Source organism: Arvicola amphibius, chromosome 8 (genome assembly GCF_903992535.2).
Source record: "Arvicola amphibius chromosome 8, mArvAmp1.2, whole genome shotgun sequence".
NCBI classification, from domain to species: domain Eukaryota; kingdom Metazoa; phylum Chordata; class Mammalia; order Rodentia; family Cricetidae; genus Arvicola; species Arvicola amphibius.
Genome location: NC_052054.1, coordinates 98,323,385 through 98,339,626, shown reverse-complemented (window position 1 = coordinate 98,339,626; position 16,242 = coordinate 98,323,385). Strand labels below are relative to the sequence as shown.

The window sequence follows — 16,242 nt, the reverse complement described above, 5'->3', positions numbered from 1 at the left end:
CCATTCACATGGAAAAAAAGATGAGAAAATTCCTTGAGTTCTGGTTCTTTGCACTGCCTTTCTGTGGATGTCTGGGGGTGGTGCTCCAGCAGATACCACGACAGGGCAGAAGTGGACCACAGGCTCCCGGAACTGTGTTTCTATCCTAAGCTTCTTAATATTTATTTATAAGCACACAAAACAAAATAAAGTTCATTCCTGTTAGGTCATATCTTACATGAGGCAGATTCAGGGCATACTCCCCTCCTTCAAATTTTCCTCATGTCAGATGAAAGCAAACGATACTGAGTGAAGCACCCTGTGCTTCTGCAGTAAGAGCCCAGCAGTCTGCTGTTCCCAAAGCTGCTGAGAGAGCAGAAAGGCTGCCCGGCATTCCTCACTGCCGCTGTCTACCAGTGTTCTGTCAAGTTCTTTTCATCCCTCCTGAACTTGGTGATATACGGAGGCTTCAAGTCTGAACCTTAAGACTGCGTCTCAAGCAGGGACTTAGCACTGAGTGCTTGTTAAGTGGGTAGTTGACACACACCACTCACTGTTGCGGAACAGCAAACAGATTTGTCTGTGAATTTGCAGCAGAGCGCCTCCAGGGTCATTTCTTTTCCAAACCAGTGTGAATAAGAGTGTGTTAGGACTCTGGGTCTCAGCTGTAGCTCTGTGAATGACTCTCTTTGAACCAGATGAAAAGAAAGACAAGGGTCATGGCTCAGAAGGTGTGTAAGCTTGCAGAGGTTTCCCTGGTAAGCTGTGTAGTTCAGGAGAGCTTTGATATCCCTCGAGTTCTTCTGTGTCCTTTGTTCTTATGGCCAATGAACTAATTAATGTTAAATGAAAAGTTACAGCTATGGTTAGAGTTAAGTTGTTTTAAATATATTTTTGCTAAATATACACATAGAGTGTGAACATATGACTTAATTTCATAGGGTTTTTTTTTTTAAAGATTTGTTTTGTATGTGTGTGCATTTGGACTTCAGAGGCCAGAAGAGTATCAGATTCCCTGGAACTGGAGCTGCAGATGGCTGTTAGCCTCTTGATGTGAGTGCTAGAAACTCAACCCAGGTTCTCTGCAGGAACAGCAAGTGCTCTTAACTGCTGAGTCATCTCTCTAGCTCCATTGGTTTTGTTTCTGAGAGAGTGTTTAAGAGTATTTGTTCTTGCGGAGGACCTGGGTTTGATTGCCAGCACCCACATGATAGCTTACAACTGCCCATAACTTGTTTCAGGGAACCTTGTTTGAGGATCCTCTGACCTCAGACATCAGGCATGCATGTGGCACATAGAAATACATGCAAGCAAAACACTCACATACAAAATAAGTAAATCTTTTAAAAAAGGTGGGGGAGGGAGGAAGGCAAGCTTGCTGCTCTTGCATGAGGACCCAGGTTCAGTTCCCAACACCCACATGATGGTTCACAACCATCTGTAACTTCAGTACCAGAAGATCCAATGCTTTCTTTTCACCTTATAGGCTTCTATAGGCATGCGGCACACACACATAAATAAGTAAATAAATATTCTTTGAAAAAGGATCACTTCAGTTCCCAGCACCCATTTGGTGGTTCACGACTGTCCATAATTCAAATTCCAGGAGATCTGATGCTCTTTAATGGCCTCCTCAGGCACTGCATTCACGAGGTGCTCAGACATACAAGCAGGTAAAACACCTATACACATAAAAAATAAAAACAATAAAGGGGCTGGGCTAAAGAGATAGCCCACTGGTGAAGAGCTTTTGTTAAGGCTGATCTTGAGCTTGTGACCACCTGCCTCAGCCTCCTAGATGCATGTGTATGCCACCACACTGTGTGGCTTAATCTTTTATAAAGTGAACTCTATCTGCCCTAGGAGTTACGCTGTGACCTTTTAAGTAAGAGAGGGACTCTTATTCTGAGTGCACTAGCAATAACTTCCCTTGCATTTTCTTTTTAATGTGTTTTTTCCAACACAGTGTATACTTCTAGGCCCTGTGATTATCTTTGTTCATTTTCTTAGCATTGCATGGTTAGATGCAACCTTCTTACAACAAATACAAGCTGGGTAATAGTGGCACACACCTTTAATCCCAGCATCAGGAGGCAGAAGTAGATGGATCTCTGTGAGTTTGAGTCCAGCCTGATCTACAGAGTGGATTCCAGTACAGTCAAGGCTACACAGAAACCCTATCTTGAAAAACAAATACAACAGAAAACCTGAAGAATTTTTCCCTTTCAATATAGAAGCTTAGCCCAGTGTCAGGTACCCATTGCCCAACCTGTGAGAGTCAAGAGGATGGATTGAGTCGGGGAATATAATAAAATCCTGTCTCTAAATTGATACATATGAAAATACAAGTAAAAATTACATAGTAAGATAAATTCAGTAAATAGCCTCTAAAAATGTATTTTGACTTTATGTATTTTCAGAGTTGTAGCCTTCCCTCAGGGAAGACTGGCTTTGATGAGCAGAGTGAAACACATTTCTTGTTTCAGGAGAACTAACTTAAGTTCATCAGTTTTCCCATCACTGTAACAAAAATCTGAGCCAACAACTCCAGAGAGAGGGCTTTATCTGAGTCCGTCTCAGGCTTCAGTCCACAGTCACTTCCTCTTTGCTTCTGAGTCCGTTTGTGGTGGAGCAGCAGCACGGCAGAGAGCATGTGGAGTGAAGTGGCTGACGCCCACTGGCCTACTCCCCCAAGCAGGCCCTAAGGCAACAACGCCATCCAATTATGATCCACCATAGGGTTAGAGCACTCATAATTCCATCACTTCTCAAAATCCCATCAGATGGTAGTCAGGCCTTTATCACTGGGACCTTTGGGAACAGTTCATGCTCAAACTTTAGCAGAACGCTGGATGATTCCAGTATTTTATTGATGTAAACAGATGGAGAGCTTAGAGACCACTGTTTGTATTTTCCTCTACTTCCTCTATGGATAAAAGTCTCCATTTACAGTCTCTTTTGTGTTAAAATTTTGTGAGAGTGAAGTGAAAACATCCGTGAGTGTAGTTCTCGAAGCTTCATAGATGCGTGTTAATATTAACAGTGGGCACTCTTACGTGCTGGTCTGCTGTGGTCGGTCTTCAGTCTTACGCACAGCAGTCTATACAGTACACCGCTTGATGAGACAGTGCAATGTCTTTAATGCCATGGTACCAAGTAACTACTTAGCTAGCAGAAAGAGTGAGAATCTAGTCCCTGCCTTCAGGGGCGTACAGACTAGAGAGTGGGTCACAGCTACCTGAGCGTCACATGTAAGTAGTTGGCTTATTCGTTGGTCTGAACCGCTTTATACAAGAATTGAGGTGGGAAACTAACTTGGTACAATTATGTACCACTTCATCATTTTTCTCTCTCTCATTATACTTGGTTTTTAAAAATATTTATTTGTGTGCATATGTGTGGATGCACATAGACCAGTTTTCTGCAGTCAGTTCTGTCCTTCCACCATGTGAGTCCTGGGGTAGAGCCCAGGTCACTGGGCTGGGAGAAGTGCCTTTACTTGCTGAGCCTTCTCACTGGCCCTTGTGTTGCACTTTGCCAAAATATTTTACCCCTTCTTTGATAACCTGGGAGCTTGCAGCACTTCTCAACCAAGATCCTTGTGGGATGTGGTTTTAAGAAGGAATTGGTTGGCAGTGAATTATGAAGAAGCTTTTCAAATGTAATTCAAAGGCTACAAGACACTTTGGTTTGTCTTGATAAGATATGTGTGAAAACAGGGAAGGACCCGCAGCAATGGTTCGCACAAAAGAGAATGGGCTGGGGATTGAGTGAGTTTGTTGTTTTTTGTTTTCTTAGTGCTGGGCTAATAGTCTGCCACTGAGCTACAGCTACAGCCCAAGTGAAATAAATTCTTTAAGAGGTTACTACAGTTCAGAGAAACCAAAAAAAGACTACAGTTAACAGAAAACATTCACAGAGTGATTTAGAGACGTGCAGTCAGTTTTGCAGACTGCATTCTTTATTGGTTAGACATCTGGTGTTTGTGTCTCACTTCTACCACGTGGGCATGTATCTTTTGCTATCCTGGTTTTACTGTTAAACATTTTTCATTTTTCTTTTTCTTTTTGTTGTTTGTTGTTTTAAAGGCAAGTTCTCACTGTGTAGACCAGGCTGGTCTCAGACTCACAGAGTGTCTCTTGCCTCTGCCCCCCGCATGCTGAAATTTAAGGCATAACCCCCATATCCAGCTTGTTTAGCTTTGTTTTTTGTTTGTTTTTTAAAGAGATGGTCCCATATAGACCAAGCTGGCCTTGAACTTGCTATGTAATCAAGGGTGATCTTGAACTCAGACCCAAACTCCTGCTCCTGCACGCTGAAATTAGGTGTGTGCTACCACCACCTGCTTTATGTGATGCTGGGGATTGAACTCTGGACTTTGTTCATGCCAGGCAAACACTGTAATAACCAGGCCACATCCCTACTCCTTAATTTTCTTTAAGTTGATTTTTTTAACATAAATAATATATTTAAAAATGAAAATTTCCGTAAACAGTAAGAACTGTAGTATAAGGAAAAACAATATTATAGATTCGAGCAGATACTTAGCTTGCTCTTTGTTAAAAACAGCCAGGATATTACCCTATTAGACTCCACAACTTATAAGCAGGCTTTTCCTGTAGTCCCACAGGAGGATTGAAAATGAACCTGGCCCTCTTGGACCTTTGGTGTCATCTGTTAAATGGTCTTGCATAGTGATGCCAGTGTTATGGTGGGTTTGAGGTGGGTCCAGCTTGTTGAAGATAGTCTGCGGCAGGTGTGTGGATTCACCAGGTCCTCGTCTGGACTGCTGTTTGGTGCTATACCTCCGCCTTCCTCCCAGATGACCAGTGGCAACTGCTCTGCTCTAGAAAGCACAAGGAGTACGAAGCTGGCAAAGATGAGTCTGGCTGTTTTCATGGCCTTTGGCTTCATCCCTGGTGGCTTTCTTTGCACACTGAGCCAATGTAAAAGACAGGTCCATGGCTGCTTCAGATTACTATGACAATGCCAGTCACATGCTGATGCTCTCCGATCACTTTTACTAGAAAGGACACTGTCCAGTGCTTGAACCTAATTGTTAGCACATGTGACTGGGCTGAAGCAGGAAGGCATGCTGGGTATTGAGCAGTTCTGGGAAGAGAGATAGTCATAGGTGTTCTCCCTCTCCCAGGTGAGTGGTAATGATGTCACTCATGAATGGCTTCTGGGAGGTCCAGTGAGTTAATATATGTGCCTGGCTCAGAGAACCTTGGAAATATTACTAGGGGTTTTATTGATTTTTGTGCTACAGCCATAAGTATAGGAGAAGAAAAACTTTATGTTTCTTATTTTAATGTAATTTAAAACTTAGAAGTTAAACATACAATATTGTGGGTTCTTATGAGCCCAATTTTTTACATTGCTTTAATATCTAAATAATGTAGTAATTTAGTATGTTTTTGTTTTAGTGTTTCCTCCACCTTCAACTAATGAAGAATGGGGGAGATAGAAGGAACATACAGAGCTTTACCAACTTCTGGGACACGCTTGGGCGGCCAGACTTCTGTTGGAGTGAGTACCCTGGAACCGGAGCAGACCCTCTCACCCAGGATGCAGGAGAAGCATGTACACATCAGAGTGAAATTGCTGGATAGCACTGTGGAAGTGTTTGACATTGAGGTAGGAAGCTTGATTTTTAAGGCGTATTCCCTTCTATGTTTTAAAGTCAAGTAATTCTATATCAGACTCCATTTTGCTGGTAAGAGTTTGTGTGGTGTATTTATTCAGGTAACCAAGAGTTGCTTTGATGGCTATCCAGCAGAGTCTTTGGAAGTAGTAGATCTAAGTTAACTTTCACATAAAATTCTGAAGGATACACTGTTTCCATTCCTTTGTTTTCAGAGAATGACTAAAGAATATAAACTGACCAAATGGCTTTGACTCAGACATACATTCCCCATGTAGGTGTCTGGAGTCCTGGTACCTCCATAATAGATGCCAGATGCCAGATGGCCTCAAGGTGTGTCAGCATACCTGTCTAAGCAGAGAATAGTCCTTCCTGCTCAGGGGCTAAATGAATACTAGGAAGAGAGCCTGTGGATGAGGTGTTACACAGTGAGGGATGACATCAATATGTACTGGACAGTGAGGGCCTGCACTGACAGGGAGCAGACAGGAAAGCCTTACATTGGGAATTAGTGTGTAGTGAGGGTCTTGCATTGGGTAGTGTGGGCCTGACTTCCTGAGGCAGTACAGTGACCCTGGCCTTAAAGGCCGTGTGCAGTGAGTGTGAGCCAGCTGTTATGAGGAGGTATACAGCAAGTGCTAACGTTGGGAGACAGTTCACATTATTAGTGTAGAACTTACTTGCTCAGGTTAACTTATACAGGTTTGGTTTTGTTTTGTTTTGTTTTGTTTTTTGAGCCGGATCGCCTGTAACCCAGACTGACCTTGAATATAGCTAAAGATGATTTGTAGCTAAAAATATTCCATTTGTCAGTATATACCATTTAACTATAAATAATGCTGTTTATTCATTCATGTAAAAGATTCTGTGTGAACATGTCTTAATTTCTTTGGTACAGTACAGGGAGGTCAAATGGCAGCATCACATGATAACTCCTTTAGTCATTTGAGGATGCTAATCTGTCTCCCAAAGTCACAGTTGTACTTTTTTATTCCCATCAGTCATATTAAAGGGTTCTGGTTTCTCCACTTTTTTTTTTGAACCTTTGAATTTCAGCCATCCTAGTAGGTGTGACATTTAGGAAATTGCTCCTGAGATAGATTAGGACAAAGTGACTCAGTCAGCACAGCAGAGAGAGCTGTGTCTGCAGTGCAAGGGTATGAGGAGCTAGGGGGAAGGTGTGCTTTTTCTGCCCGTAAAGACCCTGAAGAGGTATCGCTAGATATGAACGAAAGTTTAGTGGTATGATTTTAGAACATTTTAGTTTCATCTAGAAATCTTACACAGTTTTGTAGGAATAACAAACATTGATTCCTGTCTGTCTGTCTGGTTTGGTTTGGGTTTGGTTTTAAGATGCAGTTAAATTCTATAGCCCAGGTTGGCATAGAAGTCACTGTGTGTACAGTCCAGGCTGATCTCAAACTGAACTATAAGGTTAAATATTGATTTAAATAAAGTATCAGCTAAGGTGGTGTGCATCTGTAATCCCAGTACTCAGGAGGCTGAAGCAGGAGGATTGCCACAAATTACAGACAAGCTGGAGATAAAAAAGTTATTCTTCCATTGTTGCCACTTGTACTCTTGGGAGTTCTTTCTTTCTTTCTCTTAATAAATGGACACTTTGTGTTCTTACTTCTTGTCCCAATTCCCATATGCTCTTGGGCCCGAGAGTGAACTCAGAGGCCACTTGCTCAGTGAGACTTAGGTGAATACTGGGTTAACAACAAGAGCTGTGAAAGTCTCCTTCATACTCAAGGCACCCACATCATTTGAAAGTTCCCCCAAGATTAAATCCAGCAAGCCAGCGAGTCTGTGGAGACCTAGAACACCTACACTTAAATATTCTCAGAGAATCCAGGAGGTCTATGAATGTCAAAAACACTGAAAAAGACATCATAGCAAACTACAAAGTGCCTCTCTAGGCAGTGTCATAGAAGACACACAGGGTGGTTTCTGTCCCTTAGATAAAGGATTGTGACAGAGTCTATGAATTGACAGAACTCATTGAAAACACTTTTTCTTATTCCTTCTGGCTTTTTGCATTTCTTAATTTTAACAAACGTGATCGGATTGTCTGTGAAGATAGTTTCTTCTTTTTACCTCTCTGTGCCTTTCATCGTATAATCGCATTGGTTACAGCTTCTAGTGTTGTGTTAAACACACATGTTGAGAGAAGATGTTATTGTCTTGTTCTTAATCTTAAGGCAAAACATTTGCAACTTTATCCTTAAGTATATTTTTTGCTGTGGGTTTTTATAGATGTCTTTAATATGTTAAGAAGTCGCCATCTATTCCTGGCTAAGTGAGACTTCTCCCTTTCTCTTTAAAACCATATGTTAAAATTTGCCAGTTTTTTTTGCAATAATTGAAATGATAATTTGTTTTTCTTTATTGCTTTATTTTTTGAGACAGGGTCTCACTATGTAACCCTGGCTCACTCTGTAGACCATCCTGGCCTGTAACTCAGAGATCTGCCTGCCTCTGCATCCTGAGTGCTGGGATTAAAGTCATGCGTCATCATGTCCTGCTCACTTGCTCTTTTCTTATTCTTTTGATATTATTAATTACATTAGTTATATTGTCCTAACTCTTATTACCTTCTGAACCCAGACAGCAGCTTGTCCTGGAATCCCCAACCTCTCGTGCATCACTAGTTGGCTAGTTTTTCTCCAACTTGACCCGAGCTAGAAAAGAAGTACCTCAGTTGAAAGAATGCCACCAAAAATACTGGCCTGGAAGCAAGCCCGTGGTGCATTTTTTTGATTAATGATTGGTGTGGGTGGGCCCATGCTATTGTGAATAGTGACACCCCTCAACCGATGGTCCTGAGCTGTTCATGCAGGCTGAGAAAACCATGCGGAGCAAACCAGTGAGCAGTGATTGCCTTTGCTTCAGTTCCTACCCTGACTTCTTCAGTGATGAACTGACTATAAGCTATAGGGTGAAATAAACCCTTTCCTCCCCAACTTTCTTTTGGTCATGGTGTTTTGAAAATAGAAACCCTGGCTAATAAGCTTGCACATTCTTGTTCTTCCAACACTTATTATGTAGCTAAATCTTTTTTTAAAACAGGGTTTCTCTGTGTAATAGCCCTGGATGTTCTGGAACTCACTTTGTAGAACAGGCTGGCTTCGAACTCACAGAGATCCACCTGTCTCTGCCTCCTGAGTGCTGAGATTAAAGGTGTACCACTACTACTCAGCTGCTAAATCTTATTTATCCATCAGGAATCTGCTAAACTATCACTTCCTTTGGGTGGATTTCCCAAAACCAAATCCCCTTCCTCCTCATTATTGTACTTAAGATTATCAGTACTATGCATTATATATGTAAATTTTATTTATTTATTTTTTATTTATTTATTTATAATAATATTCTTGACATTTGTGTTTGTGGTATTAGTTGTCCAGAGGTCAGTCAGTGGCTGCTTTCTGGCCTGGAAGAGTGTCATTTGTCCCAGTTAATTGAATGAGCTATATGGTTGTAAACACTGTAGTCTGACCTCTGCTCTAAAGGGTCTTAGTTTTGAGTCTTATGGTTATTTTATTTATTTTGTTTTTTTTGAGACAGGGTTTCTCTATGTTGCCCTGGCTATCCTGGAACTCACTCTGTAGTTCCTCAAACTTTCAGAGATCCACCTGCCTCTGCCTCTGAGTGCACCACTACACCCAGCCTTAAGTTTATTTTAGAACAGGATTTATGATACTGCTATCCATAGACATTTGCTGAAACAAACTTAGTTACCAGAATTTCGTAAGATGGTGAATGAAGATGCACATCATGGTTCTTCACACTGACTGTGACTAGACTGATGCTCCTGTCTGTGTAGAAGGCACTTACTGCAGTGATGCAGGGAAAAAGAGGAAACCACCGGGACAGTTTTGGGGTGAAGCGCATGTGTGGATGTAGGCTTCAATTATTATTCTTATTTTATGGACTTTTGACTTTTATAGATGGGATATTTGGCTATCTAAAGGCCAGTCAGTGACTGGCTTTCTGACGTAGGATAATCTTGGTTTGTTTCGGCTTATCGAATGAGTTGTATTATTGGTGATCAACACTGAAACCTAGCTTTATCTCTAGAGACTCATTTTGAGACATAACTATTTCAGAACCTTGTAGAAGAATTGTGTATCAGCTTGCTTTGTCCCACATGCTATGCTGTGGAGTAGAAATGCTTTCAGATCTGGCATTGACAGACAGGCCAACTCTGTCATTCATACAGTGAAGGGGATACCCAAGACCTCTCCTACAGAGTCCTCTCCAAACTGCAGAGAGCAGGAAGTCTAGGACAGGTGAACTTTCATTGGTTGATGATTTGCTATTTGAAAACTTAGGAGTTAATATGAAGGAATAACTTTTCTATTACCTGAAGGTTAGTATTGTAGCAGAAGTGACTTTAAAAATTACAAGAAGCATTGGTGTTGAGTGTAGTGAGGAGGCGAGCAGGCCTGCTTTTCATCCCGCCCGGCTCCCGCATGGCTAGCTTTACACCCGAAATAACTACACACAAACTGTATTCATTTAAACACTGCCTTGTCCATTAGCTCTAGCCTCTTACTAACTCTCACATCTTGCTTAACCCATATTTAATAATCTGTGTAGCACCACAAGGTGGTGGCTTACCGGGAAAGATTCAGCATGTCTGACCTGGTGGCTGGCTTCATGGCGACTGTCTCAGAGAGGAGAGGCTTGGAATCTGCCTGAAGCGTCTTGCCTCACTCCCAGCATCCTGTTCTGTCTACTCCACCCACCTATGTTCTAACCTATCAGACCAAGCAGTTTCTTTATTAATTAACCAATGAAATCATCAGATAGATAGAAGACACACCTACATCAGTTGAGGATGTGGTAGAGCACTTGCTAGAATGTACAAAGAAAGCCCTAAGTTTAACTTTCAGCACCATGCTAGAAACCAACCAACCAACCAAATAAGTAAAATAGGTATAGTGATATACTCCTCTAATCTTAGTGTCTTGAGGGCTCATGCAGGAGGATTAATATATATTTGAAGCTGGCCTGTACTACATATTGAGTACCAGGTTAGCCAAGGCTACAGAGTGAGATTTTTTTCTTAAAAAAAAAAAAAAAAACTAAACAAAAAGTGGTCTTAGGCTGAGCATGGTGGCAAAAGCCTTTAATCCCAGCTCTGGGAAGGCAGTCAGGCGGATCTCTGAGTTCTGCATGAACCAGGGCTATGTCTCTGAAAAGGTGGCTCAGTGGTAAAGAGCATTCACTGGCTGCTCTTCCAGAATTTTGGAGTTTAATTCCCAGCACCCCTATGATGGCTCATGACGATTTATAACTTCATTTCCAGAGAATCCACATGTTCTTTGGGTCTCTGCAGGCATCTCTGGCATGCTTGTGGTACACACTCATTCACAGAAGATAAATAATAAATTAATAACTAAAATAACAAAGACCCTGTCTCAACAAAATAAATAAATGAGAGAAGAAGCGGTCTGGGCTGTAGATGTAGGGTGCGGATGGGAAGGATGTCCTGTGCCTTTACTGAGGAATGGGAATCGAGTTCTGATGAGCACTTGGTATTTTTCATTAGTACTACTCTATTTTTTCATATTTCATTATCCTTTAGTATATGCAAAAACTAATGCATGAGCCTTCATTTTCTTTGTTTAAGAAATAACTTGCCAGGTGTGAATCCCAGCACTCAGGCAGAGGCAGGATAGCTAAGCCCCGTCTTTAAAGAAGTGAAAGAAAGACAGAGGTAGGCTGGGAATGTAGCCACGTTGGTGCCATGCTTGTCTGTTATGCTCAGAGCCTCGGGTTTGGTCTCTGGCACTGCATAAATAGGGTATGATACTACATGTGCTGTCACTGCCCGTCGTCCTGCATCGATGTAAGTTCAAGGTCATCTTCAGCTGCACAGGGAGTTCAAAGCCAGCATGTGCAAATGAAATACCTAGCAAAACAAACAAAAATGATAAAAAAAAAACAATAGTTCAACTATGTGACAAGGACAAATTCTCAGGCATGAAGTTCCGTGCTAGAATACAAATTTTGTGTTCCAGTAAAAGCTTAATGCTTTCGTTCTGACCAGGAAAAAATAGTCAGAATTCCAGAAAGTATTGTAAACAGATGTTTGCCGTTTCTCCCACATGAGCATCCTAAATATGGCAAATAAATGGCCTTAGAACTCATTTTGGTCTGACCTCAGAAGAAAAAGCTAGTAATTTAACATCTTAAGTTTGGGGATAATGGAGGTGTTTTGCAAAAGCTCTTAGAAGATTTTAGGATACATAGCTGTTATATGACTCTCCTCTAGATCTTGAAACCTATGATTTTGTCATAGAAAATTGATTCTTTTTTTTTTAATCCTAATGCTAGGAATGTGGTTGGGTGGTGTGTGGCAGGCATTGACATTCTTATTCTTAGCTATGCTGATTGTGTTATTGGGACTCTCTGTACCAGCTCCCCCTGCCCCCCCGCCTAACGCCAGCAAACACCCCCGTGCTTGATTAGAAAGTAAATGATGCCTGATGAAGAAGGTAAGTTTTAAAATAGAGGGTGGAAAATTGCTTATCCTGGTACCCCCAAAACTCCTTTAGCCACGGTTCTATAAAGGAGACTGCTACAGTGATTCAGGATCTCAGAATTTGTTGGTTAGTTCCCAGCTTCTTTAGCTGTGGGTCACAACCCCATATGGGCTCATGTAACTGAATGTGCAGATTGTGAAAAACTTGGCATCAGTAAAATTTCTTAATTAACAGTGACTAAAAAATAATTCAGAACTGAATGTGCATAGTGTGTGCAGTGCTCACCCACCTTACACTGCACCATATACCGATTGTTGCCTTGTTTCTGAACACAGCGTTCACCCTTCACACTGCATATCCTTCACCCCATGCAAGCCCAGTGAATGCTGTCTGAAAAGCCTCAACTCAGATTCAAGGCTGGTGTATGGTATAAATTGCCTTATTTTTATTATACATGCAAAATTTTCTCTGTCTATAGAAATATAATGGTTTAATTATAGAAAACAAAGATTTTTAATACTTTCCTACCATCGTTTTCTCTCAGCAGGTATCAAATTAATGTCTTTTGATTGTCTTGTGTTAGAATGTTTGTATTGATGACTTAAGTTTCATTTTAAAATATTAAATGAACTTTGTAGAATTAGGTTAGAATTTCCAGTTGTTTCTGAAATGTCAGTAAACATTTTATGTTATATATTGATACAAAGTAGCATTCTCCACATTGATGACTATAAAATCAAAATATTGTTCAATCCTGAAGAACATTAAACATTCTCTGTGCCCTGCAGCATCAAATGTTCAACCAAGATTTAATTCTTAAAAGTAAATATGCACCAGGCAATGGTGGAGCACACCTTTAATCCCAGCACCAGGGAGGTAGGGGCAGATGGATCTGTGAGATTGAGGCCAGCCTGGTCTATAGATTGAGTTTCAGGACAGCTGGGTCTACACAGAGAAACCTTGTCTCAAAAAAAAAAATAAAACAAAAATGTATTTCTATCTCTTTGTATTCAAATTTGCTTTTGTTCTTAATAAATGATGAGCTTATTTGTATACCAAAGATTTTGTTTTGCTTTGCTTTTGTTGTTGGTTTTTTTCAACAGGGTTTCTCTGTGTTGTCCGGCTGTCCTGGAACTTGCTCTCTAGCTGGTCTCATAACTCAGAGATCCACATGCTTCTGCCTCATGAGTGCTGGGATTGAAGGCGTGCAGCACCACCGCCAGACCAAAGTGGTGTAGGAGGTCCTTCTTTCTATGTGTTGCTTGCATTGGTTAATGAATAAAGAAACTGCCTTGGCCTGATAGGCCAGAACTTAGGTAGGTGGAGAAGACAGAACTGAATTCTGGGAGGAAGAAAACAGAGTAAGAGAGCCGCCATGGAGCCACCAGAGTCAGACATGCTGAATCTTTCCCGGTAAGCCACTGCCACATGGCCATATACAGATAATAGAAATGGGTTAAATCAGGATGTGAGAGTTAGACAATAAGAGACTAGAGCTAATGGGCCAAGCAGTAATTCAGTTAATACAGTTTCTATGTGGTTATTTTGGGGCTAAGCAAGCCGGGTGGCCAGGATGAACAAGTGGGCCCTCCTCCCTACAACACCAAAGGATTATTTCTAAGAGAAATTTCTTTATGACTTATTGGTAAATACCTATTGTTTATGCCTGTACAACTAGGATCATGAAAATTTTACTGGGTGAAAGGGAAGAAGTAGCTCTAAGTCAGGATATCTTGGCTTGCAGTGCTGTTCCTTGAGCACCAGGGAATTCTCACCCTTGATGTCATTTATCTCCTCATTACCAACCCCAACAGGGGACAGGAGTCCTGCCAGGTGGCATAGGACTAAGCCCCAGTCAAAACCTCTGTGCTTTCTTTTTACTTGCATGATCAAGAAAGAAGTTAACTCATGAGAGACGTCTGCTTATTTTACCTTTGAATTATCACTACCTTTCTGTTTTTGAATCTCCTTTTGATATTCAAACACTATATTCTTTTTTTTTTTTTTTTTTTTTTTTTTTGCTTTTTCGAGACAGGGTTTCCCTGTAGTTTCTAGAGCCTGTCCTGGAACTCGCTCTTGTAACCAGGCTGGCCTCGAACTCAGAGATCCACCTGCCTCTGCCTCCCGAGTGCTGGGATTAAAGGCATGCGCCAACACTGCCTGGCCTCAAACACTATAGTCTTGACTTAACTCCTCATAGATAGGTTGTCCTGGCTAGTCCTTTGTCAACTCGACACAAGCCAGAGTCTTCTGAAAGGAAGGAACCTCAATGGAAAAAAAAATGTCTCTATTAAATCCATCCTTAGACAGGCATTTTCCTTATTAGAGACTAATGGGAATCGGGAGAGCTGGGGGATACCATTGTGAGTGTTGCCACCCCAGAGCTTGTGCTAAGGGAACCTCCAAAAGGGCAAAAGCTGTGAAGATTCTCCTGTCCCATGTAAGTGCTCATCAAAGGGTGACTTTACCAAAGGAGTTCAGTCATCTAGTAGATAGGATGACCCAGTCTGGGGACAGTCAGCCTCTTTCCCTAGACATTTCTGCCATTTCCCAGTAGGACTGTGAGCAGAGTGGCGGAAATGGAGGTTATACATGGACTCAATAACATGAACTTCCATTCACCAAGGCTGACCTGGTTACAGCTGCTGCTGAGTGCCAGATCTGCCAACAGCAGAGACCAGTAGTGAGCCCCAGATATGTCACCATCTCCAGGGGTAAACAGCCAGTGACTTGGTGGCAGGTTAGGTACATTGAAAAAATTCCTTCATGAAAAGACAATGCTTGGTTCTTCATGGAATAGATATTTATTCTGGTTATGGATTTGCCTTTCCTGCATGTAATGCTTCTTCCTAAACCACCATCCATGGACTTACAGAATGCCTTACCAACTGTCATGGTATTCCACACGATACTGCTTCTAACCAAGGAACTTAACTTCACAGCCACAGAAGTATGGCAGTAGGCCCTGCTCACAGAATCCATTAATTTTATCATGTTCCTCACCATCCTGAAGCATCTGACCCGACAGAACAATGGAATGACATAGAGCACCAATTAGGTGTCAGCCATGGTACAGTTTCTCCCATAGCTAGGATTCACAGATCCGGAGTCAAGGGGTGGAATGAGAATGGTTTCACTTACTGTCACCGCTAGTGATGCTTCCTGTTCCCACCACTTTAAGTTCTGCTGGCCTACAAGTTTTGGTTCCAGACAAGGGGAACACGCCTGCCAGGACATGGATTATTCGTCAGAGTAGGAGGGGGTAGGTTATGTCACAAGGCATGCCTGCTGTTATTTCAAGCATACAATGCCCACATGCTCATTCATCTTTTCATCAGCTTTCATCTCTGGAACTGGTTAGGACCAAGGTTGTATGTCAGTCCTTAGCCGCCTGATAGAGTGTGGACGTGCATCTCTACCAATTTGCAAATCTGGGGGGAGAGATTTGGTAGGACAGTTTGGTCAGGCATCACATCTGGGCATGCAGATACAGATATAAGGACCAAGAGTCACTAGCACTAGCCTCCTGAGGTTAGTGAGATTGCAGGCCAGCTTGCTCCCAGAAGCCAAGGGGCTCATAGTCACTATAGTCCTTCCTCAGCGGCCCAGCACACATACAGTAGAGTGATATAGTACTTTCAGAACTGCTTGCCTCCCTTAGCTGTTCTGATGACTCAGGAAGAAATGGGTGGCTCCAGCTATTTTGCTGCCTCTCGAGATATGAGTGCTGAGACCATTCCTAGTGCTCAGCTGTATCTAGCCTACCTGCCACACACACTCTTTTATGTCAGCACATGTACAGCTGTGCTTCTGAGTTGAGGGTTACATATCTTGGATTGCTACTAAGGTGTTGCTGGATTGTTCTGGAAAGTGAGCTGTTTTATACTCTTGTGACCTTCACAGGAGTCAACTTGTTCTCAACTTTGGTTCCTTTTTTATCATACCCCTGCTGCTGTCTTCTGTTTTTGCTTCCCCAGCCTTCCCAGAGCCGTATCGTGCTCTAGTTCTTACTTCTCTCACCTGACCTGCTGTGGGCCTGTAAACCAGGCCTATCCTTGGTCACTGTCTCAGCCATGTTGTCCTGACTCCACCTCAGTGGCCTTTAAAGCCTGGCAGTAA

At 41.9% G+C, this 16,242-nt stretch overlaps 1 protein-coding gene across 2 annotated transcripts in view; it reads left to right on the top strand.

The window, feature by feature from the left end:
- Positions 1–16,242, top strand: part of Farp2 (FERM, ARH/RhoGEF and pleckstrin domain protein 2) — a 103,122-nt gene that overhangs the window by 10,436 nt on the left and 76,444 nt on the right. For both annotated transcript variants that reach the window (XM_038338359.2, XM_038338360.2), the window contains exon 2: positions 5,409–5,619. In XM_038338359.2, the coding sequence (XP_038194287.1) occupies positions 5,437–5,619 (183 nt within the window). In that variant the 5' untranslated portion in view covers positions 5,409–5,436. The remainder of the gene's footprint in view (positions 1–5,408; positions 5,620–16,242) is intronic.